The sequence below is a fragment of the Anguilla anguilla genome, chromosome 3, assembly GCF_013347855.1.
Source record: "Anguilla anguilla isolate fAngAng1 chromosome 3, fAngAng1.pri, whole genome shotgun sequence".
Lineage (NCBI taxonomy): Eukaryota > Metazoa > Chordata > Actinopteri > Anguilliformes > Anguillidae > Anguilla > Anguilla anguilla.
The window spans coordinates 7,252,995-7,278,502 of record NC_049203.1 but is presented as its reverse complement, the minus strand read 5'-3'; the positions used below and the strand labels follow the sequence as shown (position 1 = coordinate 7,278,502).

At 42.9% G+C, this 25,508-nt stretch overlaps 3 protein-coding genes across 13 annotated transcripts in view; 1 reads left to right on the top strand and 2 right to left on the bottom strand.

Moving 5' to 3' along the window:
- Nucleotides 1-234: 234 nt before the first annotated feature.
- Nucleotides 235-6,405, bottom strand: LOC118223935 (RNA-binding protein 4.1-like). 4 transcript variants are annotated; one of them, XM_035411034.1, is made up of 4 exons: nt 5,459-6,405; nt 4,004-4,211; nt 2,046-2,907; nt 235-1,776 (listed from the first exon to the last, which is right to left on the bottom strand). In XM_035411034.1, the coding sequence occupies exons 2-3, from the start codon at nt 4,185-4,187 to the stop codon at nt 2,078-2,080; spliced, it is 1,014 nt and encodes a 337-aa protein (XP_035266925.1). In that variant the 5' UTR covers nt 4,188-4,211; nt 5,459-6,405; the 3' UTR covers nt 235-1,776; nt 2,046-2,077. The 4 variants fall into 4 exon arrangements, with proteins under 4 accessions (XP_035266925.1, XP_035266922.1, XP_035266923.1 ...); XM_035411031.1 differs by having other exon boundaries at nt 3,776-4,211; nt 5,459-6,400; XM_035411032.1 differs by having other exon boundaries at nt 3,776-4,211; nt 5,498-6,400.
- Nucleotides 6,406-9,415: 3,010 nt separating this feature from the next.
- On the bottom strand, nt 9,416-14,413 carry rbm4.3 (RNA binding motif protein 4.3). 5 transcript variants are annotated; one of them, XM_035411841.1, is made up of 4 exons: nt 14,264-14,413; nt 11,910-12,344; nt 10,734-11,438; nt 9,416-10,149 (listed from the first exon to the last, which is right to left on the bottom strand). In XM_035411841.1, exons 2-3 carry the CDS (start codon nt 12,316-12,318, stop codon nt 10,759-10,761), a joined length of 1,089 nt encoding a protein of 362 aa, XP_035267732.1. In that variant the 5' UTR covers nt 12,319-12,344; nt 14,264-14,413; the 3' UTR covers nt 9,416-10,149; nt 10,734-10,758. The 5 variants fall into 5 exon arrangements, with proteins under 5 accessions (XP_035267732.1, XP_035267733.1, XP_035267736.1 ...); XM_035411842.1 differs by lacking the exon at nt 14,264-14,413 and adding an exon at nt 14,181-14,259; XM_035411845.1 differs by lacking the exon at nt 14,264-14,413 and adding an exon at nt 14,035-14,115.
- A 3,228-nt stretch (nt 14,414-17,641) lies between these two features.
- The window catches only part of LOC118224367 (RAS guanyl-releasing protein 2-like), a 38,401-nt gene continuing 30,534 nt past the window's right edge, over nt 17,642-25,508 (top strand). For 3 of the 4 annotated variants that reach the window (XM_035411838.1, XM_035411836.1, XM_035411839.1), the window contains exon 1: nt 18,019-18,446. The gene's annotated coding sequence lies outside the window, so the exon portion shown is untranslated. The other variant, XM_035411837.1, reaches the window with a different exon arrangement.

Below are 25,508 nucleotides of genomic sequence, written 5' to 3'. Positions count from 1 at the left end.
TGCTCACCACTGAGCATTGATATGAATACTCTTGCAGGTTACTTAGGCTACTGCAATTTCTTTTCTCACCGCCACTAACCACCTGTTCACCAAAAAGGGAGTCAACATTATGTGATGTTTTGTCACTGGAATATAGTAAAACGCATATGTATTGGGACAGTGACGTTTCCCAATGACAGAGGAACTCCAGGGTCCAAATGCAAAAACATGATGAAATAGAGCCAATTAACCAAGTAAGATTTTCACCAAAAACTCTGGTTTATTAAAAAAGGCAACATACATAAAAATATACACATTTGTAACCAGTTTATAAACTATTTGCAAAGCACAGAAAGTAATTTTAAATCACCCATCAATAGGAAGGTCACATGCTAGCCCTGTAGTCTGAAAGTAAAAAAACGACCCTGAGTTAAGGCTGACTTAATTCAAATCAAATGTGGTTAGCTGGTACACTTGTGCAGAGATCATGGTTTGTGGATTATACTTTCAGGAATGTTCTGAATATCAGACTCTCAGTTCTCTTTCTTAAACTGCAGCATTCACAAATGCAATTTCAGTGCGTAAAAATGAAAGGACAGCTCCATAAATTATGCACATATGCCACACCAACTTCGGAAATTTCATTAACGTGTATTCGGAGCAAACTTGTCATTCAATCAAACTTTATTTGTAACATCTGTACATTCATTTACCCATCACTGCCCTTTAAAAAAAAATTTAATTAAGGTCAAAATCCCCTGCTGATGGAATTCACCATCTTTGGGGAAAATACACTTGATTTCTGACAATTTGCACCTTTGGTTATACAGAAGCCACCATCTAAACTAGATTAAGCAACGCTATTTGGCAGAAAGCCATTTGGTGTGAAAGCCAGGGGCATTTTTACAGAAGAGTAACAGGTCATGCAAAAATCTAAAACATGTGCCAAAATATACACACATGAAAAGCGGCATGTCTGGTTTGAATACAACTTCGCCCTTTATTTATTAGCCTATTATATTTTGGTTAACCTGAAATGACCTTATTTTAAGAAAGAGTAATATGCACATGCACTTCCAACAACTGCTCACATTCAGAACAAAACAAACTAAAAAAAACTTTTCTTGGAAATTACAATTAATTCTGAACTATAGCCCAACATTACCAACAAGCATCGGTCTTCACGGTTCAAAAGTTTTGATTCATCAACCACTTTTATACAAAATAACAAGATGATCTGTATCCTTCAGAATATAAATAATTTTTAAGTATTTTACAGTCACAGCCGTGACGAAATACAATCGCTTTGTGCCACAAAATTTTTTTAAAATGTGTGCTCGTTTATAAAAAAAAAAGATTCTTGCCAAGGTGTTTTTTTGATCAGAACAGCAAGCAAAGTGCATGAACACAAATAAAACTGCAGACTACTAACTACATCTGGAATTCAAACAAAACGTTAATGACAAGACAGGTAATGATTGCACCCACAACAATTTAAGCAAATTAATATATTTACAAAAATTACCGAAAATTCCACAGTGTATGAATGTCTGCAGCGAGCCGATAGAGAATAAGGGATTGGTTGCTTTCTAAGTAAATGGAAGTTATGTCTGTTTAGCTGGTTGAGAGATGAGTAAATCCAGTGTTGGGAATGAAAATGAGGGAAAACCCCTTTCCCGTCCCCTCGCACCGCTCTTGAAACTCAGCTGGGAGGTTTCGTGAGAGTGTTCGCTTCTCGACATGCCACGCGAGGTTGGGGGAACGGTTCCAAAGGCACCTCCCGCAGTTTACGCAAAACTGGAAAGAGAGCAGACCACACTCGCATGAACCCCATGAAAAAACCCACTACTCCTGGGAGGGAGCTCGTCTAAGTTACATGCAATAGCGTGTTCCTAAACCCTGAAAGTCATTAGGAACTTGTCCACAGCCCTGCCTATTCCCAAACATAAATTGGTGTACCACAAAGGACCTGAAATATATTAGGTTTCCACTGTTCTTACTGTGTAGCAATGAGACCAAGCAACAAGAACACAACAGTTAGCATAGCAACAGCGTCTAGCTCTCACCTTGCAGAAAGAAGGGGGGGGGGGGGGGCGAGTTAGTAAGCATAACGCGCCCGATCGCTATAGGTGTCCCGGGCCCGCGCCAGATCGTACGCGGAGCTCCTGGAGGCGGAGGAGCCGGGGGAGAGGCGCGAGCGCTCGTACGAGACGCCGTCCCCCGAGGCCGGGCCTCGCCGGACCGGGCTTCGGTCCCGCGAATAGTACGAGGAGCCGGAGGCCGGCGGAGGGGGCGGCGGACGGCGCTCGTAGGGGTCGAGGGGCAGGCGCTCCCTGGAGATGGCGGGTGAGGCGGGGACGGAAGAGTAGGCTGAGGGCAGATGGCGCTCGTCGCCGTAGCTGGCGCCGGCGCCGTACGGACGGGCCCGGAACTGCTCGTAGAAATCCACGCCGCTGTGGCGCTGGCTTTCGTAAGCGGCGGCGGCGGTGCCGTCGGGGAAGACGTTCTCGGCCCTGCCGCCGTACGGGGCCGGCGCTTCGGAGCCGTACGGCCGCGGCGGCCCGTAGCCAGGCCTGTGGCCCATGGGAAGCGAGGACGCCTCCCCCGCGTAGCCCCCCCCTGCCCCGAAAGACGAGCCCCCGTAGAAAGCGGGCGCTGGCCCTCTCGGAATCCCAGGACCGCCGGGATACCCCGGCCCGCCCCTGCCGAACCCGGGAGCTCCCTGGGGGAAGCCTCTGCCGCCGCGGAAGCCGTAGCCGCCGCCGCCGCCCTGACCCCCCGGCCCGACGCCGTAGCCGCCGTTCTGAGCCAGGTGGCAGTCTTTGGACCAGTGCCCCGGCTCGCCGCAGACGAAGCAGCCCGCGTGGTCTCCCATGCCCGGGGCAGTGCGCAGGCGGCTGGTGGACAGCTGCACGCTCATCAGTTTGCCTTGAAGAGTGGGAAGAAGACACGCAACAAAAGGGTTGGCTTTTCCCAGTGACACGCATGTTTCCCCTGCCTCCAAACAATCACAGCGCTGCTTTGACCTTGCAAAAAAAAAACAAAACTCCAGCCTGCTTATTCTCTGCATGTTTCTTGCCATCCAAAATGGCTAAATGACCACATAAACGGTGATAGTTAAACCCCTTCTCTCTTAATTTGGAATGGTCAATTTATGCGCATTTGAGCTCACCGCTGCAAACTCAACCTGTGTGAATTTGGGGGAGAGTAGACATGGGATGTACGGCCACTTCTCATTTCCACTCCGCAGTCAACCAGCTTGCCCTGAGCCAGATGACACTTCCATTAGGGTTGCCAGATTTAGGTTCTCTCAAACCCAGACAACATGTACAGCTGGATGCTTCATTGCAAACAGGGGGGGGGGGTTAGTGCCATCAGAACAGATCATAGCCTAGGGGTGGTTGAGATGCGAATTCATAACAATAAATTTATTTCAATCAATTACTCGGACAGGACATTACATTGCCCGGTCAGGTCCACAAACTGGACCTGTACAAATTCCCTACACTTCATACGTAGCAAAGTACATTAAACCTTGCAAAGTACATTAAATTAAATGTACTCATAAAACTGCATTTCAAAGATTTTCATGAAGAAATTCCAAACATGTCTTGGGGAAAGGTTTCAATGCAGCATTTCCTATCCAAGCAAGGCAGCGCCTAAAACATCACCCTATGAAGCCCTTTCCAAGCCAGGGCTTCATAACTGGCGATTCTTTGTAAAACAAACAAACAAACAAACAAAAAACCTCAGATCCAAAACCTGGGAGCCAATTCTATCCCGTCTGCAGATTCACCTTGGAATGCAGTATTATCCAACCCACTGATGGCCTCCATTGCATCCTCTACACGCTCCATATGCACAAAAGCGTAGTCCTTTACGATGTCGCACTCCACCACCGGCCCGTACTCCTCAAACTTAGCGCGCAGCTCCTGATTGGTGCAGCCGCTGCTGAGATTGCTCACGTGCAGCTTTGTGGTGGCTCTGGACTTGCCGCGACTCAACTCCACGTTCATGGCCATACCGTTCAGCTCGCGCTGGTTCAGGTTGCGGATGGCTTCCTCAGCATCTGCCTTGCTGTCCATGTGCACGAAACCATATCTCTTCAAGACATCACACTCGGAGACTGTTCCATATTGGGAAAAGACAGAGCGAAGCTCCTCTGCCGTGGTGTCCTGGGACAGGTTTCCGATGAATATCTTTACCATGGTCACGTCAAAGTGCTCCTACTCCTATAATGAAGTCGAAAATAACAAATACATGTATAAAAAGTTGCTGTAAGAAAGATGCTAACTTACTGGCCCAAGCGTGATAGCAAAGTTAAGTTTTTGGAATTAACGATTGTGAAAAATCAACAAGTTGAATCTAAATATAACTTCGACTGACAAACGTTACAGCTAAATTATCGCATGTACTTACCGTACGAATACTGTACAGCTACGTGCATATTATTCCGCCAAGTCAATTATCCATTTACTGTATAGTTTAGTTGTTTTTATTTTATCTTTTACAATTTTTATTGCAATAATTCATCTCAATATGCATAATCAATAATTAAATATAATTCACTTGCATCGGAAAATATACATTCATGGCAATATATTTATAATAGTTTAGTTAAACTTTTTTTTTTAAATAAGTGGCCATCTGGCTGGTATTTAGATATGGCCAACTTGTAAGCTAAATCTGTCAGCAAATATTTCTCATGACAAATTTGGTGATGTAACCCAGGCAGATTTTAACTGCGGCCGTTTCACTTCTGATACGCACGAAACTTACCAGAAAGCAAAACAGGCTTGTCTCGAACTGAAAAAACGAAACCAATACCGAGTCTTTGCAAGCTGTTTAGTCAGGATTAGCCAACTAGCAGCTATGCAAACTGCTGGCTAACGTCAATAAGGTTACACCATTTTTTTTATATTCGCACTGTAAATAACTTGGCTAAAAGTCACAGTGAATGATTAGCCAAAGTAGCAGCGATCGTTGGCTATCACTGTGACGAGAGTGAGTGCTTGCTCAGGACTCTGAAGCTCGCAGGAACTCTGAGCCACCATCCACAGTACCAGCTAGCTAGGCCTGACGGAGATGAGGCTACTTCCGTAGCGATGTATGACAACCAGCGCAAAGTAGTTAACTAAGCGAAGTTCCATAGTCTAGCTAACTTAATACCCAGGTGTAGTTGCTAACGTAATGCTAATTAATTATGTAAATTATTATTTATCATACTAGCAATCCATAACTAAACAACACTGAACGTAAAACAAAACCAAGCAACTAGTGGATAGTCTATGCGACAAGCTAGAGAGTAACACGGCTTGCTAGCTAGTTTGTTGGCAATCTGAAGTTTGACGTCAGCAATATACTATACGTTAGGAAACTATTTTTTTTAACCAATTAAGTATAACGCTAACTTTCTGATCAATCTAAACAACCGACAGTACACGATTTAAGAATTTAAAATATTACTGTGGACACATACCTTGATATACTGAAGTACCGAACCAGCTCTGTCACTTACCAGTATCGCCAGCTCCACTGCTAATGAATGAAATTAGTTACGAAATGGCGTCGCTGTCAAGGGAGATAATCTCCCAGGTCCTCGCAACTTCCGGGAAGTTCTAGCAACTGGAAAATTAGTTGCTTTTTACAGTCTCTGGTTGCTCAGTTGACATACCGCTTTCCAAAGTCACCATTTAAGAACTCACAAGCACAGTAAATAGGTGCTAGTTTTCTTTTCAAGATTCACATCACCCACACATGTTGCCACTGCTGACCTGTGATGATTCAGTCATTTTGCACCAGAACCCCCTTACATTTGCGACAAGAGAATAAAATTAAGTCAGGGCACAGGTTGCTCATCCACAAAATATCTCCCTTGCTCCACTTTATACAATGCACGACTTCCGGCTGCAGCGTCTGCCCCCAAAGTACTTCAATTCAATTCCAGTCCGATGTGTTTATGAAATGGTTAACAGACACTTGGCAGAATGAAGTCTCAGGGTGGTATGTGCATTTTCTGCTATGGAATCTTGCTGAGTATATCTTAGCTGAAATTAAAACTAATAAACTGGCTCTACTTTTTTCTTGCAGGCGTATTGCTCTTATAAGCACGTGCAAAAGTTCACACAAGTTGAAATATTTCGATTTCATACACGCGCTATGAGCATACAAGCAATTTCGGCACTCCGTAGCTCTAGTGCACACTACAAAGATTTACTTGAATGGAGGGAAGAAACACCTAGATCGCCGAGTGTAGGTAACGTTTAATCCAATTTTCGGCAGGAACGATTTCCGATAGAGCACGCAAAACAAGACTGCTGCGCACTTGGAAAGCATATGAATAGACCTAGTGAAATTATGCTGTACCCAGTACAACCAGCTTTGGAACTACTTGAAGTTTATTCACTTGCTTTAGACCAGGAGTGTACAATCTTATACGAACATGGTAGGTCGGTGTGGGTGCAGGTTGTTTTAGGCCAGCACTACACCTGATTCAACTGATTAACCAATCATCGTCTTCAATCAATACGCTGAATCAGGTGTCTTGGTGCTGGGTTAAAACAAAAACCTGCACCCCACACCGGCCCCTTTCCAGTAAGATTGGACATCCTTACTCCAGACTATGAATCAACTGCCCCTATACCAGCCATTGTGAAGCCAGCTTGTGGGAAGCCTTTATAATCTAAAATATTTATCGTTACATAAAAAGAGGGGACCTTCACAATCACAAAAAATATTAATATTCGCAGTGAATTATGCCTTTAAATAAATTTTCAAAATAGGCCTCCCCTTTAAGAACCGTTCCAGCACAGTTGAGTGTACGGTGAAGTCATGGACAACCAGTTTCAGTAACTCTTTCATATTCCTAGTAACAATACAGCATGTTGTTAGCCGTTGTCAGCTGCAAATGAAATGCTTAGAAAAATGAATTCCCAGAGCACATATCTGGTCCTCAGGGAACGTTACATTCACATTATTGACTTTGGAGTCCTCAAAAGCCTTGTAGTCAACACGTCACAGTAAGATGCCCCTGGTGTTAATACATGCTGTATGTAAAAAAGAAAAAAAAAAGAACCATTACCCTGAAGCCCAGGAAAAGAGTCTTGTGATGTCTCTTCCCAAGGTGAAGAGGAACCAAACAGGACTAAGCTGAAGTTCCAGAACATCAAGGTGGGTCACTTCTGTTTAGCTGGTGATTGATCTTCTGCTACAAGCAAAACTTGGCCATTTTTACCTGTGGCACAGACCCCCTGCAAGTCTTGCAATCCACTGCATCACAGGGCACGTTCACTCACGCAAGGGCTGTAAATTTGGCCCCTGGAGCTTTTTCCATGAGAAACAACACCTGGTTCACTTCCAACATGAAGGAAAGCGTATATATAAAAAAAAAAAAAAAAAAAAAAAAAAAAAAAGCTAACAGAGACTCTTGACATTGCTCCAACACTGTACTGGTACATGAATACAGCCAACCAGCAGGATTCTAAAGGGAATTCTCCTAAATACACAAAATAAAACAGGAGTGCCTTGAAATACTTGTATGCCACATGGTTAACCTCCCAACCTCATTAGTTTGTTTAAAAAATAAATCAACTGACAGCGTTTATGGGTTTTAGCATTTTATTTTGGAAGAGGATATTCACAAAATACATTTAATTCAATGCAGTTTTCATAACCGTACTAAAAATTAAACAGGCATCCAATACGTCCCCCCCCCCCCGCCCCCCATGAGGTTTTCTACAAAAAAAAAAAAAAAAAAGAAGTAAACTCACCAGCCAGAAAAACAGCTGATGTTTCCAAGCTGTGTACCTGGTTAATTTTTTTTCAAACTCACCAATGTTTAATGAAATTGTAAAATAGATTCCTTCAGCATTCTTTCTATAAACTCACACATACAAAAAAACTGCACCAGTGGAAATATTGTATATCATCACAAATACAAAGGAGTTATGGACTGACTAGTTAACCACACAAGTTCAAAATGTAAGTAGCATGCACAATTAAATCAATCAAGCTGATGTAAAGACAAGCATTACATTGAAATGAGTCACAACCCACTGGAGGGAGGGGCGGGCTCAGCATTTTTCCTAGAGTACAATATGGCTCCTTGCAAAATGAGCCAAAAGGACATGTACGGTTTAAAAAGTGGACTAGCGAATCATATCCTATGTACTAACAGACCAGCAGGCACTAAGCAACCAGGACTTGTTTGACATTCCTATTCAAATGAAAATCTTGTCAATGCTAGTGTGGTTATAAAAGTTTAGCCTCAAAATGAGTACCCCATTTGAAAATAAGGCCACAGCAAGGTCATAATTCTAATCAAAGGAATAAACTCTTCACTTTGGTGCGTTCTGACATCACTTTTAAAGTTGCAAACAGGTTTTACCATACATTTCAAAGAACTTTTCATCAATTCCTGAAGTGTTTATTAGTCTACTGCTAACCCAATACAGTACCACTTAAAGGACCTGACCCTTTCTTCGTCTAGTGCAAATATATTTTACTGCCTCTGTGGAACAAGGTTAGAGGTAGAACAAACTTAATCTTAAACTTTCACCAGTGTATGTACAACCCCTTACACTCCATTAGTAGCGTTGTTAAAATGGAATAAAGGCCAATTTTTGGATAATCTCAGTGCATCCGGACATTACAGAGAACCACAATGGTGACCTTGCAGAGACAAGATATTTTCCAGGATCCCACTTTATTTCAACCTGGACATACCATCCTCGAAAATTTCTTGTAGCAGAGTTCTAGGACCAGGATGTTTAAACTTACCTTACGACAGCAATTTTCCACCTCTCTGCTGCCAACCCCCAAACTCTCCTGTTACTGAGGACACCAAGTACACAAAGCTATTCTCAAAAAGTTATAAAATGAGTACACACAAGCGAAGTCAGAAAGGCCAACTAGGACGCAACCAAGAGACTTCACTGAAAATGTTTGTTCATGATGAATTTCGAACTGAAAGGTTAAACGAAGAGCATCTTCGGCAACACGGACGGACAGGGCAGTGGGAGTATTCCGGTTTGGGACCAAGCAGCACGTAGGTATCGGAATTTACGAGAAAAATCAGCGGGAAAGGGGAATTCATTTTGTGTTTTCACGCTGGAAACAGTGATTTTTGGAAAAAATTCACATCGCAAACTGGAGGGTCTTGCCCTTTATACCTAATTGGTCGGGTCGCTTTATCTGAAAAGCTGTAGATTTGGAGCCTCATCTTTCCACGACATTGTCAAATCAGGTAGCGGGAATGTCATCACATTTTAGAAAATTAAAATGAGTCCATGCAAAAGTGAAAAAAGCCTGCAAAATGTCTATTTCTTTTTAGGAAACACAATATTAGCAAGGGAGAACTAAGAATGGCACTAGGACACGAAGCTGAAAGCCGTTTAGAGACGGGAGTGGGGAGTTAAATAAAAGTTCAAAATAAGGATTCAGTTCAAACAAGTTTATTTAAAAGGCTTTGCACTTAAAGATCTTCTGTAATGAAAATAAAAACGTACATGTCCTCCCTTTGGGGTATTACGGTGTGCAGCTTTAAGTTCAAAACTAACATACACATATGCAACACATCACACTTGCATTTGAATTTTAACTGCTGCGCTATCAGAGTCGCCAAGCGCAATTAAGAGTACCGTCCCTTCGCAGGATGCGACAAGTCTTGAGTAAGCTAAATGAAACGGGTTCGATTTTTTTACAAGATTGCCAAAGTATTGGTTATTTTTTTTTTTTAAACTAATACACAAGTCTCGAAAGTGTTGGAAGTTACAACCGTTCCCTCTTGCGATTAATTTATTTTCGTTATACATTTGCAGTGTTAATTAGAACTGAAGAGCGTGGAACGCCTTATTTAGAGATATCAATTCAATATTATATCCAAAATTTGTACAGTTTCCTAAATTACATTTCCTTCTGTTTGAAACGTCAGGGGCTTGGACAATAAAAACAAGTAGTAAAAAACAAAAACAAAAAGAAAATAATGAAATCGGTTACAGTTTAAGCAAGTTGACGAAAACGAACGAGCGTAAAAGCGTTTTATAGGACGGGTGGTCCGCACTAGAATTCCTTCCGTAAGAGCCGGTGTCGAACGAAACGCGATCCGCCACAGACGAGGTGGTTTTGCGCCGCGTGCATCAGGAGACGACGATCTTGTCAGATAACTTAAACCTGGAAAGAGAGCAAATCAAACAGGTCAACCGCCTTTTACCACTCAATGGAACACGCGACCAGCAAATAGTCATATTTGCAGAGTAGGCATCGCAGTAGTGGGCGATCATTTTTGATTTTTTAAAAAAAATCTTAGCTTCTAGCTGCTACGCAGACATGGATGTAAATTTGATTAAACATATGATGCAGACCTGATTTTACTGATCGAATGGTTTGAACGCACACCACACCGACATCCCTAGTTGGAAGGCTCCAACAAGATTCAGCCGAATATTAAGTGCGACTAAGTTTGATCTTAAAATCAACTGTGAATCTCGTTAAGCTTTTAGCTCATAATTTTACACATTTAAGAATGGAATGCATTTATTCATGACCAATCCAGGTCAGGAACTAGCCGGCTGGTTCTTCCCCCACACGAAAGCTACAAACAGAACATCAGTGCAACGGAACCAGCCGTTTTGTCCTTGTATCCGAATGCCATACGCTGTAAAGGCATCTCTCGTCGGCTCACAGCAGCTACTGCATTGAAAGCGAGCGCTACACCCACCTCTAACCATTCCGACGCGACGGCAACCTATCCTCACCTTGAGAGAACGCGCCGGGGTGCGGTTAGTACGAGTAGCGTGCGGGGGGTGGCGGCGGCGGCGGCGGCACCCGGTCGGCGTAGGGGTCCCGGGCGCGTGGCATTCCGTACAGCGGGGTCCTGGACATGGACAGCGGCGAGAGGCGGGAGCGCTCGTACGAGTACCCGTTCCCGGCGGGGGCGACGGGCGCAGGCGGCGCCCTCCGGATGGGACTGCGGTCCCGGGGGTAGTACGAGGAGGCCGGGGGCGGGAGGGGCCGACGCTCGTAGGGGTCGAGGGCCGAGGGCGCTAGGCGCTCCCTCATGATGGCGGAGGCGGGGGGCGGGGGGGGAGGCGGGATGGAGCTGACGCGCCGCTCCTCGTACGAGGTGATGCCGTACGGACGGGCGCGGTATTTCTCGTAATAGTCCACGACCCCGTAGCTATCGCGCTCCCGTTCCCGGTCGTAGGGGGCGGACCGGTCGGGGTAGGGGGCTCGCCTCGGGGGAGGTGGGGGCGGGGGAGGAGGGGCAGGGGGGTACCCGGGCCCGTGGGACACAGGGTGACTGAAGCGCCCCCTGAAGTAGCCAGGTGGACCTGGCTCAGGCCCATCCCCGGGAAAACGAGGGGGCCAATACCCTGCTCTGTCTGGGGGAGGCTGCCCATACTCTTCCTCCTCCTCACCTCTAGGTCGGCTCTTTGAGATTTGCACGTGAATCCGTTTGCCTTTAAAAGAAACCAATGTTACTCATGACAAAAATGAAAGATGTTTGAACGAAAGATACCCTAAAGATCTGGACTTTGTTCACACAGCGGTAATGAATACTTGCACAATCACTTGCCAACCTGTTCCTCACACAGCTCTCACATTTGGAAGGTAAAAGGCACCATGGGGAGACGCAGCATGTTTTGAAAAAGCCCACCTACTCAGAAGCAAAGCTATGACACGTCTGGATATCCGCATGTCCTTGGGGACCTCAACCCCAGGACTTACCATGGTTTTCAAATGAAATGCCTAGTTCCTACTGAGCATGCCCGTCTTTAATCTCTTCCAATAATAAACAAATCACAGCACACCTCTTTATTTCCCTTTTTTTTTTTAAATCAAGGAAGCTGAACACAAGCAGACCACCTCTCAAGCACCAAACAAATCTGTTTTTTTTTCCCACCAATGCAAATCTGCATCCTTTTGCTTACCCTGGAAGTCTGAATTGTCTAAACCCTTGATGGCATCCATAGCCTCTTCAGAATTGGCCATGTGAATAAAGGCAAAATTCTTGATGACCGCACACTCCGTGACCGTGCCGTACTCCTCGAACAGGGCCCGGAGCTCGTCGTCGCAGCCCTTCTCCACGTTGGCCACGTGCAGTTTCACCGGGCCCTGGTTCTTGCCGTGACTGGCCTCCACGTTTATGGGAGTGCCGTGCAGCTTGTAGAGGTGCAGGTTGCGGATGGCTTTGGTGGCACTCTTGCGATCCTCCATGTGGACGAAGGCGAAGTTCTTGATGATGGCGCACTCCGTTACCGCCCCGTACTGCGAGAACAGCGCCTGGAGCTCATCCGTGTCCGCCTCCTGGGGGAGGTTACCTATGAATATCTTCACCATCTTTACCGCGGTGATTATCGCTGAGCCTAGAATAGGGAGAGAGAAAGGGTCAAAACTTTATCCCAACCAGGGAACATTTAGGAGTGGAACCTTTCCATGGAAAAAGTCTCAGGGAATTTCAGAAAGCAACCACTCCTGAACTCTCAAAAAAGTTTAACACTAGCACTAGTTGTACAGCGTGAAAGACAAATCAATTTACTACACAAATTTTGTATAAAGTATTGATCATTAACAAATAACCAGTCACTTATTATAATCAGTAACTACCTAATCAGCATCAATCAATCAACTAACTGATAACTGGCGAGATCTGCCATTAAAACTGCCTATATCTCTTGGTGAAAAAAATATATAAAAAATTTCCCCTTGAATGTGTATTTATGACCTATCCAGATGTTTAAAACTGTTGTGTACTGTTATTTTTCGGTCCAGTAACTAAAACAAGGCAGTCAATGTTAGATGTATGTACACTTGGTAACAAACTGTCAGCATTTACAAGGTTGACCATAATAAGTTAATATTTAGCTGAAAGCCTTTCCTGTTTGCTGATCTGGTACACTACAGCCTACAAAACCAGCTGAAGATGGAAAACTGCAGTAGCTCAAGTCTCCTACCCTTTCATCTACTACTTTAAAATATCAGCAGCGGTCAATAGTCAGCAGAGGTAAAATAGTCTCTACAGAACAAATCTATGTCCACAGATTTTGCACAACACCCAGGAGCTGGTGCATTACAGGAAGCAACTAATGAGGAGTTTGAGGTCATGTTTAATCCATGTTTGATCCTAGGGTATGCCTGAACTGCGACTGAATTGAATTTGTAACCTCGTGCACCAATCATAGTTTCTTAGTAAGTCAACCCTTAACTTGTTTTAATGACTCAGTGCATGAGCGCCACATGAAAACTTGACAGACCAGAAATACTAGTTAACTAGTCACATTTCCCAATCACTAGAGCCCGTAGCTTCAACAATTCACCCGTGAACGGAAGCATCTTAACGTTCAAATGCACTATGTAGCAGTCTGTCCGCTAAATACAGTCAGGCAAGTCACCGACCGCAAAGTTAGCTATAGTTTAACTACTACTAAATGGATCGCTAGCCATTAGCCAACGCCCGCTAGCTACACCGTTTCCCGCGGAAATATCTGGCCAAGCACACAAAGTTAGCAACCAAATTAAAGTAACGTTACCAGTAATTTCAAGCGCTTGTGCCGTTCCAACTCCCCAAACTGTGGCGAGAAAGAGCTAACATTAGCAACTTAGAGAAGTCGTCACAACGAAAGTAAACCAAATTCCTGTTGCGCACTTTTCTTGCTTGCGAATGAATTGGCTCTCTTTAGAACCAATGAATTAAGCAACCCGCATTACCAAGAGTTAATCTTAAATTACCCAACATAAGCTCACGAACAGTATTATTAATATACTGTACACAACCTAGCGTTATATGGAATTTCCACTGCCGACGTTCATCCACAAGCGCAAACATACCAACTGCAAGGAAGCCGTAATGAATGAGCACGCCAGTTACCACGACACTCTGAGTGTAGTAGGCCGCGCGCATCGTGATAAGTATCAAACTATATTCTGTCTTTCCCCGCGCTAAAGTACAGCAATTATAACAATTCTAGCATAACTGGGCCGCTTGCTAACAGAAATACGCACATATCAAGTTATGAACGTTACGCCAACGAACTCAAGAGTGAAGCCCAGGCTCACCACAGCAAGTTAGCCGATTAGCTGGCTCGGCAACATCTGCTCACCTACCGGCATACCTTGCTGTATACAGAACTTTTGGTCAAGGGGAACCTAACTATGACTACTATTCACGCTTTGTTCGTTCAGACACCGAAGCAAATACGTACTGTATTATGAATACCCATCTTAAAATGCTTCGCGGTAAAAATCCAAGAAGCACACATTTTAGAGAAATATCCACCTCCCTTACCTCAGCCTTTTTAAGTCGCACGAAATAGAAAATGGCGGATCTTCTTCTCTTTACTTTCAGTCAATCCTATAAATCCCACCCCTGGAAAGCTTGACCACTGTTGATGGCGCCCGATGATTTGTTGATAGTCTTGTCTTTTCGAGGAACTTGACCTATCAGCGAGTTATACTCTCGCGCTGAAAATCTGTTTGGCCAAAAGTCTGATCTTTTATTCTTTCAACCAATCACCATCATTAGAAACTCACGCTTTCGGTTTCTCGTTGCTATAGGTAACTGTTTGTTTATTAAAATCATGTAGCTGCCCATTCGCGGGGATTAAAACCTGCGTTTGTATTGCTTTCGTGTTCTAAAATCAAATCACAAATATATTTCTAAAGAGAGCCTCAGCTAACACTCACTAAATATTTTGCAGTAACATTACATTAAGTACATTAATATACTCTAGGATTACATTAATTTCAACGAACTCGGCAGCGACTCTGCTGGCTTTTCCGGAAATGTAAGTAAAGGTACATGATTGTGCTGCCATCTAGTGGGAATTTATATTTAAGAAAAAAACAGTAGGCTTATTTATGGCAGAACTTTTTAATTAATCTTGCGCCCATTGGATCTTCGTGACAAACTTGTCTGGATGCACATCAGGAAAAGAAAAGAAAAGAAAAGAAAAGAAAAGAAAACGCTTTCACACTTAATAAAAAAACCCCGAAACACAAGAGCTCAAAATTCAGTTATAAGTTATTTGATTACAGGGTATGCAGTCGCAAATATTTAAAAAGGTCCCGTTGTGCAGCTGTGCTGCCTCTAATGGAATAGCCTGTATGGGGGAAGCCACAGCACAGTGCCTTAAATGCAAGTGTGTGTGTGGAGAAGTGTGTCAGCGTGTTACTTCAGTCCAACTGGGGTCTTTAAACAACATGGATGGAGACATGTAGAAGAGTGGTTGTATACCCCCAATGAGCTGTGAACTTCCATTGTTGTCAACTCTTCAACTGTTGTCAGTGCTACTGTTATCAAATAAATAAACAAATAAATAAAGCACACTTTATAGACTTTTGTTGGTCAGGAAAGGACTGATCATTTTCAAAGGGGAAAAACCTATTTACACATTCAGTTATTTTCTTCATTTTAGGACATGAAGTAAAATCTTAATAAATTAGTTAAAACAACTGTGTATTGCTGTATGATATAGCCATGTAAGCAATTGTAGTTTTTAAACATTAATAGTTAGTTTATTATTAATTTATCAAGGATGCGGTAAATGTTTGAATCTGGCAACATCTGTTTGATCCCTATCAGTATCACAAGGAAGGAAATTCAGGGTGCCCGTGGCCCTAAACAACTGCATAGAGTGCCTATACAAGTGGCCAGCTCTAGCTGCCAACAACCATTGTCCAAGCAACACCAAAAATGAATGCTGTCCCAGGCCAGAGGTTGAGGGAAGACCGTTGATGTCTAATGAGTGTGTAGCTGTGAAGACAAATACTGAGATAGAGGGGAATTGCTGCAAAACATAGAAAAAAGGGTTCTGAAAGAATTTTTTTGGGGTTTGTCTTCATATGGGAACCCTTTTTTAGTTCTTTACGGGACCCTCTGGTAGGTGGGAAATGTGTGAAAGCTCCCCGATTGAACCATTTTGCCTGGCATAGAACCCTTGAACTACATAGGGTTCTCCTACGGCAGGGCTGCCCAGCCCTGCTCCTGGAGATCTGCCGTCCTGTAGATTTTCATTTCAGCTCGAACCTGGCACACCTGATTCTTCTAATTAGCAGCTCAATGACATCTTTGGCTGTTGAATGAGGCATGCTTTTCTAGGGTTGGAGTAAAAACGTACAGGACGGTAGATTTCCAGGAGCAGGGTTGGGCAACCCTGCCATAGGGGAACCCTATGTAGTTCAAGGGTTCTTTGTCAGGCAAAAGGGTCCAATCAGGGAGCCTTCACACCTTTCAAACCAAAGAACCCTTTCAGAACTTGCTCTGTTGAGACACAGAGGAGTCTTCTGGAACCCTTTCTTCTGAGAGTATGGACCAAGACAGGGCAAGGCGGATCCTCTTCTTAAGATAGCATGACCAAGAGGCCTGTAGCTCCTCTTCTCTCACTCATTCTCTAATTATAAATTTCCTTGTTTTTGTGGATCATGGATTAAACCCTTGACATTGTAGGGTGTTTTCAGGCAGTGCATTCCAGTGGTTTCTTGATTGCATTAGGCTATTCTCAACACTGCGCAACAACCTCTGGAGGTCGTTTCCATGGTTAAAATGCATGTTTCAGAGAATCATGTAGCCATCTGTGAAGCATCTGTCATTGGTAAGTAGGCTATAGGCTACAGCTCAATTTCACTGGTGCAATTGTATGTGAGCCCATTTTAAAAAAAAATCTCCATCGCATCCTCAAAGGTACAAGCTCTGTTTTTAGATGACTGGGAGCGGTTTAATTAGAACAACATGTCTACATACCATGAGAGGAAGTGAACCATGTTTGCAAATGGTTGAACAATGACTGTTATGGTAGCTATATACATAGGCTATTAATTCATCCTTATACTGTTAGTTTGGCCTCTGCATTTCCTTAATTACATTACATTAATTGCGCTTTTATCCAAAGCGATGTAGAATAAGTGCATCCCGAAGGTCACTGGACGACTACAAAACACAAAATACTCATTATGTACCAGTCATCCATAGCCATGAACATCAAGTCCGGTTCACACAGTAAGCATAGGCTAGGTCTGAAAGCTATGACAAGTCAACCTAGAATGAGGCTTGATGACAGCTTAATAGCTAAACTAGTCTGAATATATAAATCTGACTCAGGTTATGCTTCGACACATCCAAGTTTACCTTGCCTTTCTAAACCTCAGTGGTGGTTTTTAAGCTCCCAAGCTATATCATTTATGAGCTGTATTCTCAGATCCCCAGAGTGAGCACCAAACCTGAGTAATCGATGTCACTTTGAACATATGACAGACCAGGTTATTTTTGTCAAGATCCTGGTGTGAAGTGGCATTGAAGGCATACCGTTATTTGAGTTCTCTACCACGCAGTCTGATGATTTATGCAAAATCATAAATCACTTTGAAGGGACTGACACAATTTTTTTATTTTTTAAAACCAGATAAGATGTTTGTTGTAGGATTGAAGATTCAACATTCTACAGCTGTCATCAACTAGAAAAAGTAAGTCAGTAAGTAGCATGAATAAGCAACACACAAAACAAACAACTAACAAACAAATAGGCTAGATTTAAATGTGTGGGATAACAGTGGTCTTTTGTTGAAGCAGTAGGTTCGGTTCATAACTAAAACAATTTTGATAGATAAATACAGACCGTGCCAATGCTGTTCCGCCTTCGGAGCTTTGCATACCATAACAGTGCTATCTGTTTCGGGGGTTTAAAAAAATCTAGCGTGCGGATTATGTTATGCAAACGCTTCCTGAAAGATAATTCCTCTTGGTCACTGTACTGATACATTAAAACGTCCATATAGCCTGTACGTACTATAGCCAATAGATAGACCCGTGGATCTTTTTTAAATACTATCATAATATTGGAAAACTCCAGAAAGTAATCGGCCGATCTGACATGCAATGAGCTTTAAAATAATTACGGTTACGAACCTTAAGTAATTTAAAAAAGCATATTACCCAATAGTGGTTTATTGCGGAGCCCGTTCAACTGCGAGGCTCCGCCAATAGGCGGGACCCGGATACTCACATTGCAGGAGAAACGGGGTGCAATGACAGGTGAGTAAAACGACTCGAACATTACTCAAGAGAGGAAGCGAATACAGCAACAGGCTTTTGAAGTTGTGCCGCTGCATACTATTCACATGTAAACAATGCGTGATGTTAATGGCAGAGTTTAAATTTTTTAAACATGGTTTCTCAACCTGTAGCTACCCTCATCACAGAGGGCTTAATAGTAATATCACTTTTTAATTGAAACATGTTTTTAAATAGGCCCGCTTCATTTGGTTTTGTTGCCTATAAAATAAGCCATTACAAGAAGACCTCGGTGGAAGCATCCGGAATCTTTTTCGTTCCTGCCTCATCAGTCTGTTAAACCTATATAGCCTACTTAGTGTCGTTGGTCGGTAACGTATTTTCAACTTCAAATTTGCGTTCTTGCGCGCCCGGGTTGGACTGTTTCCTGCAGTGATTCGATGGGAATGTTCAAACTTTGAAGGTAAGGTTTCATCAATATGGTAGAGATGTGCGGCAGTGGTGCAGCAGCAGCAACCGCTGCAATGTTCACTTGGATGTACCTTTACGCATGAATGAATGAATGCTCCTAAACTGGATGCGTCTTTTCGGTAGTCCCCCAGAATTCGTCTTCTGCATCAAAAACTACACGTGCCTAATTGTAGAATTAAAAGCAGATGACAGAAGTCAAATAACATTAAAAAAAATTGTTTACCGCTGTCGACTCGCGCTGGTGTTCCAGGGTGCGATATGAACTATGCGGATGCCTTCCTTCCTCGCGCACTAAAGCGTTAGGCTAATTGATAGTTTTTTTTTTGCAACAATACGAAATGGCTCGGCTCTCGTCACCCCGTCGCAGCAGACGAGGAAACAGATAGTTAAGATTTCCTCAGCTGATTTGAATGCATAATGCAGAAGCGTCGCTGGAAATTTCACGTTGAGCTGTTCCAAGGTGTCAATTTTATTTTCTCAGAATGCGGACATAGACGAAGTGTGCATTCCTACTGCTCGTGCAGTGCTTACGTTTCGACAACCAGTTTCACCGGTTTTGAATGATAAACAAGGGTATCTTTTTATTTCAATAGAACTGTGCTTCGGAATTTGAGTTCTGACTGTTCCTGCGTTTGGCAGTGATTACCTTAGTAAAGTATCAAATAGCCTACTATTCATTAATGAGTATTTTGGCAGGTAGTATTTTCATAATAATTCGACTTTGGCTGCTGAAACATTTCAGATTGAAAAAAAAAAAAGAATTATTTAACGATGGGTCAGTATTTTCATTTAGTCTGTCCTGATTTCGATCAGATATCACAAATAGCTTTACTATTACCTACATCTAAAGTCATCACCATGTGACCTGATAATGATCCCACTGGTCGAAATACGGGCAGATGATTACATAGTCACATTGATACAGGTATATGCTGTTATATGCTGAGTCCCGGATTAAAGATGAATGCTGTATTACCCAACATGCTGTGTGTCTCCAGAGTGCTAGAAATTACACGAGCAAAGAGTCAGACTCTGCTTGCTTGGTGTTTGTATTGGTCGGCGGATTTTGTTGCTCCATGGCTGGGTGGCCCCGTGCGGTTCGGCCCCCAGATCCTTGACCAGCGTGCGGGTTTGTTTCCTGGGATGCCCGCATGCTCGCCTGGGGTCAGGGTCGCCTGGTGCAGGCCCGTGGCTCTTCTCCACGGTGGCCAATGGTACTCTTCATCTGCACCCTCCGCTCCTACTGCTTGGACTGACGGAAGCTTCGCGTGTATCATGTGGGAGATGTGTCTTGAGTTTTTCGTCCGCTGTGAGACCGCTACCCTGGCTATACTACGCCTGTTTTTGCCGCTGTCATGGTGATTTTCTGCAGCTGTTTTGTGTGACACACTTGCTGTGACCTTTTTACCATCAGCAGCTGTTAAGAGTTGATTAGATGTTAGTGATACCGGTCCTGGGTTTAGTAGCCTCCCTGTAGAGCACATGATATGTGCATCCCTGGTCTGGCCTACAAAATTCTAGGTGTGCTGTCCGAAAGGTTAAAGTCCAGCAAAGGTGTAAGTAGGTTAAAAACGAAAACCATAATAAGGTTAAGGTTGCATCACAATTCTAATCCCCAAGAGATAGAGATGTTTGCACCCCTGTTTTCAGTACTTCATGGACCCTGACTTTGCAAGGATAACACTATTAGGATAACACTATTTCTGCCATTTTCTATATTTTTCTGATTGGTGGTACATTTTTGATTGGGTTCAAGTTTTGTATGCTTGGATTCTAAGGTACACTTGGGATCATCACCTTGGAGGAAGATGTCTTGCATTGTCACTTATCCCAGGTTTTTGGCTAAAATGTCTTAGTCCTTTCTAGCATTAGTGATGTTTTTTAATCATAACAAGAACCCCTGGATCAGTAGATCTTAGACAATCCCATAACATCAAAGACCCACCAACATATTTCATTGTAGGCATGACATCCTAATCAAAAAAGGTTACAGCTTGTTTTATTACTATCTAGTCAGACTGTGAAAGGTCACAAAAAGATGGAGAACGCATCCATTTTGCCTGACCATCAACTGTCAGCTGCTCCTGTGACTGACTCATCTTAGTCCTTTTAATCCAGTGCATCATTATTTCGACTGGAATTTCGACCAGAAGCATGCCAATAATTTGGTCCAAGAATAGGCGTTCGTATTCCAGTGTATTTAATCTGGTGGATCCCCGGGGGTTCCGTCAGGTGGATTACATTTATGAGAATCGTTTGTTTTTTCGACCGCAAGAGGAAATGGCCTCTATCGTTGCTCTAAGTACTGTCCTTGTTAGTGAACTGAACTGCTTTTTAATTAGTTCCTTTGTTTTGGATCAATGGAAACTGAAGCAGTTTGTCAGGTTTCATTAAAAAAAAACAAACAAAAAAACATACACACACGCACGCACGCACACACACACACACACACACACACACACACACACACAAAAAACTAATGGATGCTGAAATCACTGGAAAAATCAATCCACAAGAGAGAAAGGCAAATCGGCAGAGAGGTAATTACGGCAAGCCTTGACCCGGAGGCGAGGGCTCTGGGGGCTGCAAGCCTGCTAGGCCTCTCCACTGCGGGCTGCCGAACATACCTAGCCCCTGGCCCACTCCCCCCCCCCTCCCCCCCATGATTTCTGCCGCCGTTATTTTCGTGATTAATCGTGGGTTTGAAAAAAAAAAATTGGCCGAGATGCCAAGTCGAAGCTGCGTGAGCAAGCCGCTTCGGGATCGCGGATCTATACTTCGCCGCGCTTTTGAGTGACTCTTCGTCTATTTCGCACAGATATTTCAGGCACAGATCTGCCTGGGTTCTGCTGCGTGGGTTGAGACAAGGAAGAACTGCAGCCAATTATTTTTATTGAAAAACAAATATATATATATATATATATATATATATATATATATTCTTTTTTTAAATCCACTATGTGTGAAAATTATGCTTCATATCTGTCCTAAAACATTAGTGGTCCCAGCACCCTGTCTCATGCCATTGGGTTGCGTGTTCAGACTATAAAGTAAGACTACAGTGAGTAATTAAGTTCAGTATGTTTCTTACCATGAATATAGTTCTGTTTTGAGGAGTTGAATGGCTTTTATATAATTGCAAACGTACGTAACTAATTATATATATGAGTTATTGATCTTGATATATATTATATATACATAGCAAGATCAATTCTGTAATGCGTTATGAATTTTAAAACAAATATATATATTTTTTATTTTTTGAGGTTACATAGTACTAGTATAGAAATAGCGCCTGCCTCTTATATTCTGGGCTTTTGGCACAAAGTGAACAGGAAATGGTGCTGGTGGCAGCCTGGAAGCTCAGTAAGGCGGTTCTGTAATCAAACGGTTTCATAATCGGGCCAGATAATCTCGGACTTGAGATTGAGGTGGACTGGTGGAATTTTAAAATCTTGCTCTGATATTAAGAAGCGATGCTGTGTGATTCTTACGATTCTTATGATGATATGGTGCACCTTCAAAAGCTGAGCTTCACACTTGCTCTGTTCGGTGTACCAGAATACCACACATAACCTGGCATGTTTTCGGGTGGCTACGTTGTCTTGGTTTCTGTTTCTAAGGCGGGCCTGTCTTTTTTAAGTCATGTACGCCCAGGCATATTTTAGAGCAAGCACAAGTGGGAATTTGTGTGAAACATCAGGGCTGGATCTTATCAAGATGCATAGCAGACAATGGATATGTTGCCTCAGATCCTAAATTGTTAACTGGAACTCATTTATTGACAGTACTTTCTCAGTTTTTTATATATTTTTTTGCACTGACTCACCATGCATAACAGTTAGCTGCAGAGTGTACCATGATTAGAAATACGCTTGCGCTCATGGGGAAATCGAAATTGGAGCGTTTGCATTTTAGGGTTTACTCATTGCATAAAACAGCGCGGTGGTAACAGGAAGTGAAAGTATTTGAAGTGTAGCGTGCACATACTATGGTTGCAACAGGAAAAAAGGATTAAAAGGGCAATTTATGACTTTAAGCACATGCTGAAAAAAACAAAACAAGAAAAGGGCAGTTTTTCTTGCTGCATTTTGTTTTGCCATTGCATGAAAAAATGTCCAGTTTCTTCACTGTTTAAATGATACCCCTGGAAAATCTCATTTGCCCTCACTCCCTGATCCAATACTAATGTAAATTCAGATGTTAAAAATGAGCACAAGTTCTGTTACTGAGTGTGTTTCAAGATCCTGGGCCAGGTTGTAAATGTTGCAATTTGTCGTCACTTTTGCCTTTTTTATCAAGTATCCACACACAGACACAATACACCTCGGCCCCAGTTATTTTTAGCTTTGCTTTGCGATGTGAACCTGGAGAGTAGAGTCAGTACTCTCTTTTTGGACTGGTTGGATTCAAAGCCTGTTATGAAAAGCAATTAGCTACAATTTCCCTTTAAACTGCCTGTGCTTTATTAATGACTCCAGTTTAGTGAGCATCCAGTAAAAAAAAAAAAAAAAAAAAAAACGAAAACCCTGTATCTGTCCACCGAAAGATCAAATTACTCCTGCATTAGAGTTCAATGTCAGAAGCACTGACCAGAAATATGCCACGCAGTAACATTACCTGAACAACCCCGGGTCTTGCATAACCGTTATCTATAAAAGGAGAGAGAGAGGGGAAGAACGGCAGGGAGAGAAAAAGTAACATTATTGTCAATTTCCGATTATCTTTGCATTATGATGATGATGATGATGATGATGATTATTATTATTATAATAATTATTATTATTAGTAGTAGTAGCAGCAGCAATAGTAGTTGTATTGCCATTGTTTTGCCAATTATGCCTAATGCTTTTTATAACAGACGATGCTGGTATGTGTCCATATCAACAATGGGCAGAATGACCGAGAATTATAGGTATGGGGAATATATAGAGAAAGATTGAGAGGGAGAGAACAAGAGTGAATCACTGTGGCCTTTGTTTGCTTTCAATGGCTGACACAAGGGCCTGTCTTCCTGTGCTAAACAGCATTGTGTCATGGATATTTAACCCTCTGTGTTTTGGTCATTGCGTGATAAACACAGCACATGTGGACACACACAGTGTGTACAGCTGGGGCTTTGTTTCTGTGTGAGTTTGGGCGGTGGAAAGATTAGGACGGAAAGGAGAAGTTGAAACACAAACATGCTGATTCACACTTAAATACAAAAATACACGCACGCAAGCAAGCATGAAAACATGCACTCACACACACACACGCACATACGCACACACACACACACACACACACACACACAGGCTTCCGGTACTTGTTATGACGACGGTTGCACATCTGGTGAAGGATAGAAGTAGAACAGGAAGAGTCTGTACAAAGCAAGGAAAGCCAAGCGATTTCCACACAGTTGGACTCTATGATAGATATATAGCCAGATGGTTGCATTAGGAGTTGTGCCACTATCTCACCCACAGTGAGTGTGGAGTTGTCAAATCTAACGCTCTGAATTGACTATTCCTTTCGTCAGGTCCACACTTTATATTTTCTATAGTGCTGAAACAAGGAATTTATTTGTTGCCTATCAAAATAAATATTTGTCTTCCTAAGAAATTCAGCAAATCGCTTTCGTTCCTTGTAAGGGGACACGAGACTGATCTTAATCTCAAGAACCATACATTCCACAGTGCTGGAACTTACGCTATTGGGGACATTCAGTAAAAACAAAATTATGTCAATATTTCCACTGCAACACGTTCTTGTCACGCAAGGCATTTGAATGATAAAAAAAATGGAAATCCTGAAACTTTTTCTCTGCGGGGACCTCAGGAGGTTATAGTGTGCCACTCTCTGGGTTATCTACTGTATATGTCATTCACCCCATCTCTCGTACTTGTAAATCTGTAAACGTCCTCATTGGCATATGGACAATTTATTCAAATTTCCAACGATGCTCTGCTTGAAAACATGAATTCTTCCCTTTTTATCAATGGGCGGTTATATTAATCTATTGCCATTTTATATTCAAAGGCTTTTCCCTTGTAATCCCTTGAGCGGTTCCATTTTAATGAATCTTGCTGATGCATTCATGAATGCTTTGTGTTGGATGTCCTTTTAGTCTCTTTTTTTTGTTCTTCTCTCATCTCTGTCTCCCTCCCTCTCTCCCTCCCTCCCTCCCTCTCTCTCTCTCTCTCTCTCTTTCGGTTGCTCTGCTTATTTTTGTTCCTTTATCGTTGTTTTCCAGTATGTCTATCTTTTTCTTATGTTGTTTTCCCCCTCCCCTCTCTCTCTCTCTCTCTCTCTCTGTCTCTCCCTTTCATCTGAAGTAAGGCTAATCTCTCTTAGCAGTAGCTACTCTACCCTACGGATGCCCCGGGCTCTGTATTTTGAGGGCAGGAAACAGGGCCCTCCCTGGGCTCTGGGGCTTAAAATAGAAACCGTCAGTAGTCAGGCCACAATGGAGGTCTATATCTGTTCCAAGCTGCGCTCAGACATCAACGAAAACCCCTAACAGTTTCCTCAAGCCAGGGCGATGTATAGGATGTGTTGTCGTGCTTCTTACTGGTTCCCATTTAACCCTTTACGGTGTGAGACCACAAACAAAAAAAAAGTGATTAAAATGTTCTTGACCGGGACATTCTAATGCCGGTGTAACAACCGTAGCTGGTAACTGAACGCAATGGAGTTCTAGAACGCTGACTTAGGGTTCCGCAAAAAGCATTTCTGAAAAAAACCTACTCTTCAGAGGGTTAACGAGGGCTTTCACAGAACGCAGGATGGCTGAAAAAACAGCCAGTGATTACACGGAGCAATGGTCGATGATTGCTCGCAGGGCGATCAATGAATGCAAATCGCGACGAGTTTTGTAGCGCGGTGTGACAAGGGGCTGTTGGTGTGGCCACTCTTCTTGTGTGGCTTGTACTAAATGAACCATTACAAAGATGAATATAAAATTTTTTGAGAATGTCAGGGGCTATCACTAAGTATTTTTATGTTATAACCAAGACTGTGTGTGTGTGTGTGTGCGTGCATGCGTGTTAGAGAATGTGTGTACAAAAGTGTG

What these genes read in the sequence shown, in the direction of transcription:
- LOC118223935 (XM_035411031.1), bottom strand. Translation starts at nt 4,187, where the DNA reads ATGGTAAAGATATTCATCGGAAACCTGTCCCAGGACACCACGGCAGAG. An exon ending in GGATAATACTGCATTCCAAG is followed by an intron (nt 2,908 to 3,775) that starts GTGAATCTGCAG and finishes CCACTCTTCAAG; the next exon opens with GCAAACTGATGAGCGTGCAG.
- rbm4.3 (XM_035411841.1), bottom strand. Translation starts at nt 12,318, where the DNA reads ATGGTGAAGATATTCATAGGTAACCTCCCCCAGGAGGCGGACACGGAT. An exon ending in AGACAATTCAGACTTCCAGG is followed by an intron (nt 11,439 to 11,909) that starts GTAAGCAAAAGG and finishes TTTCTTTTAAAG; the next exon opens with GCAAACGGATTCACGTGCAA.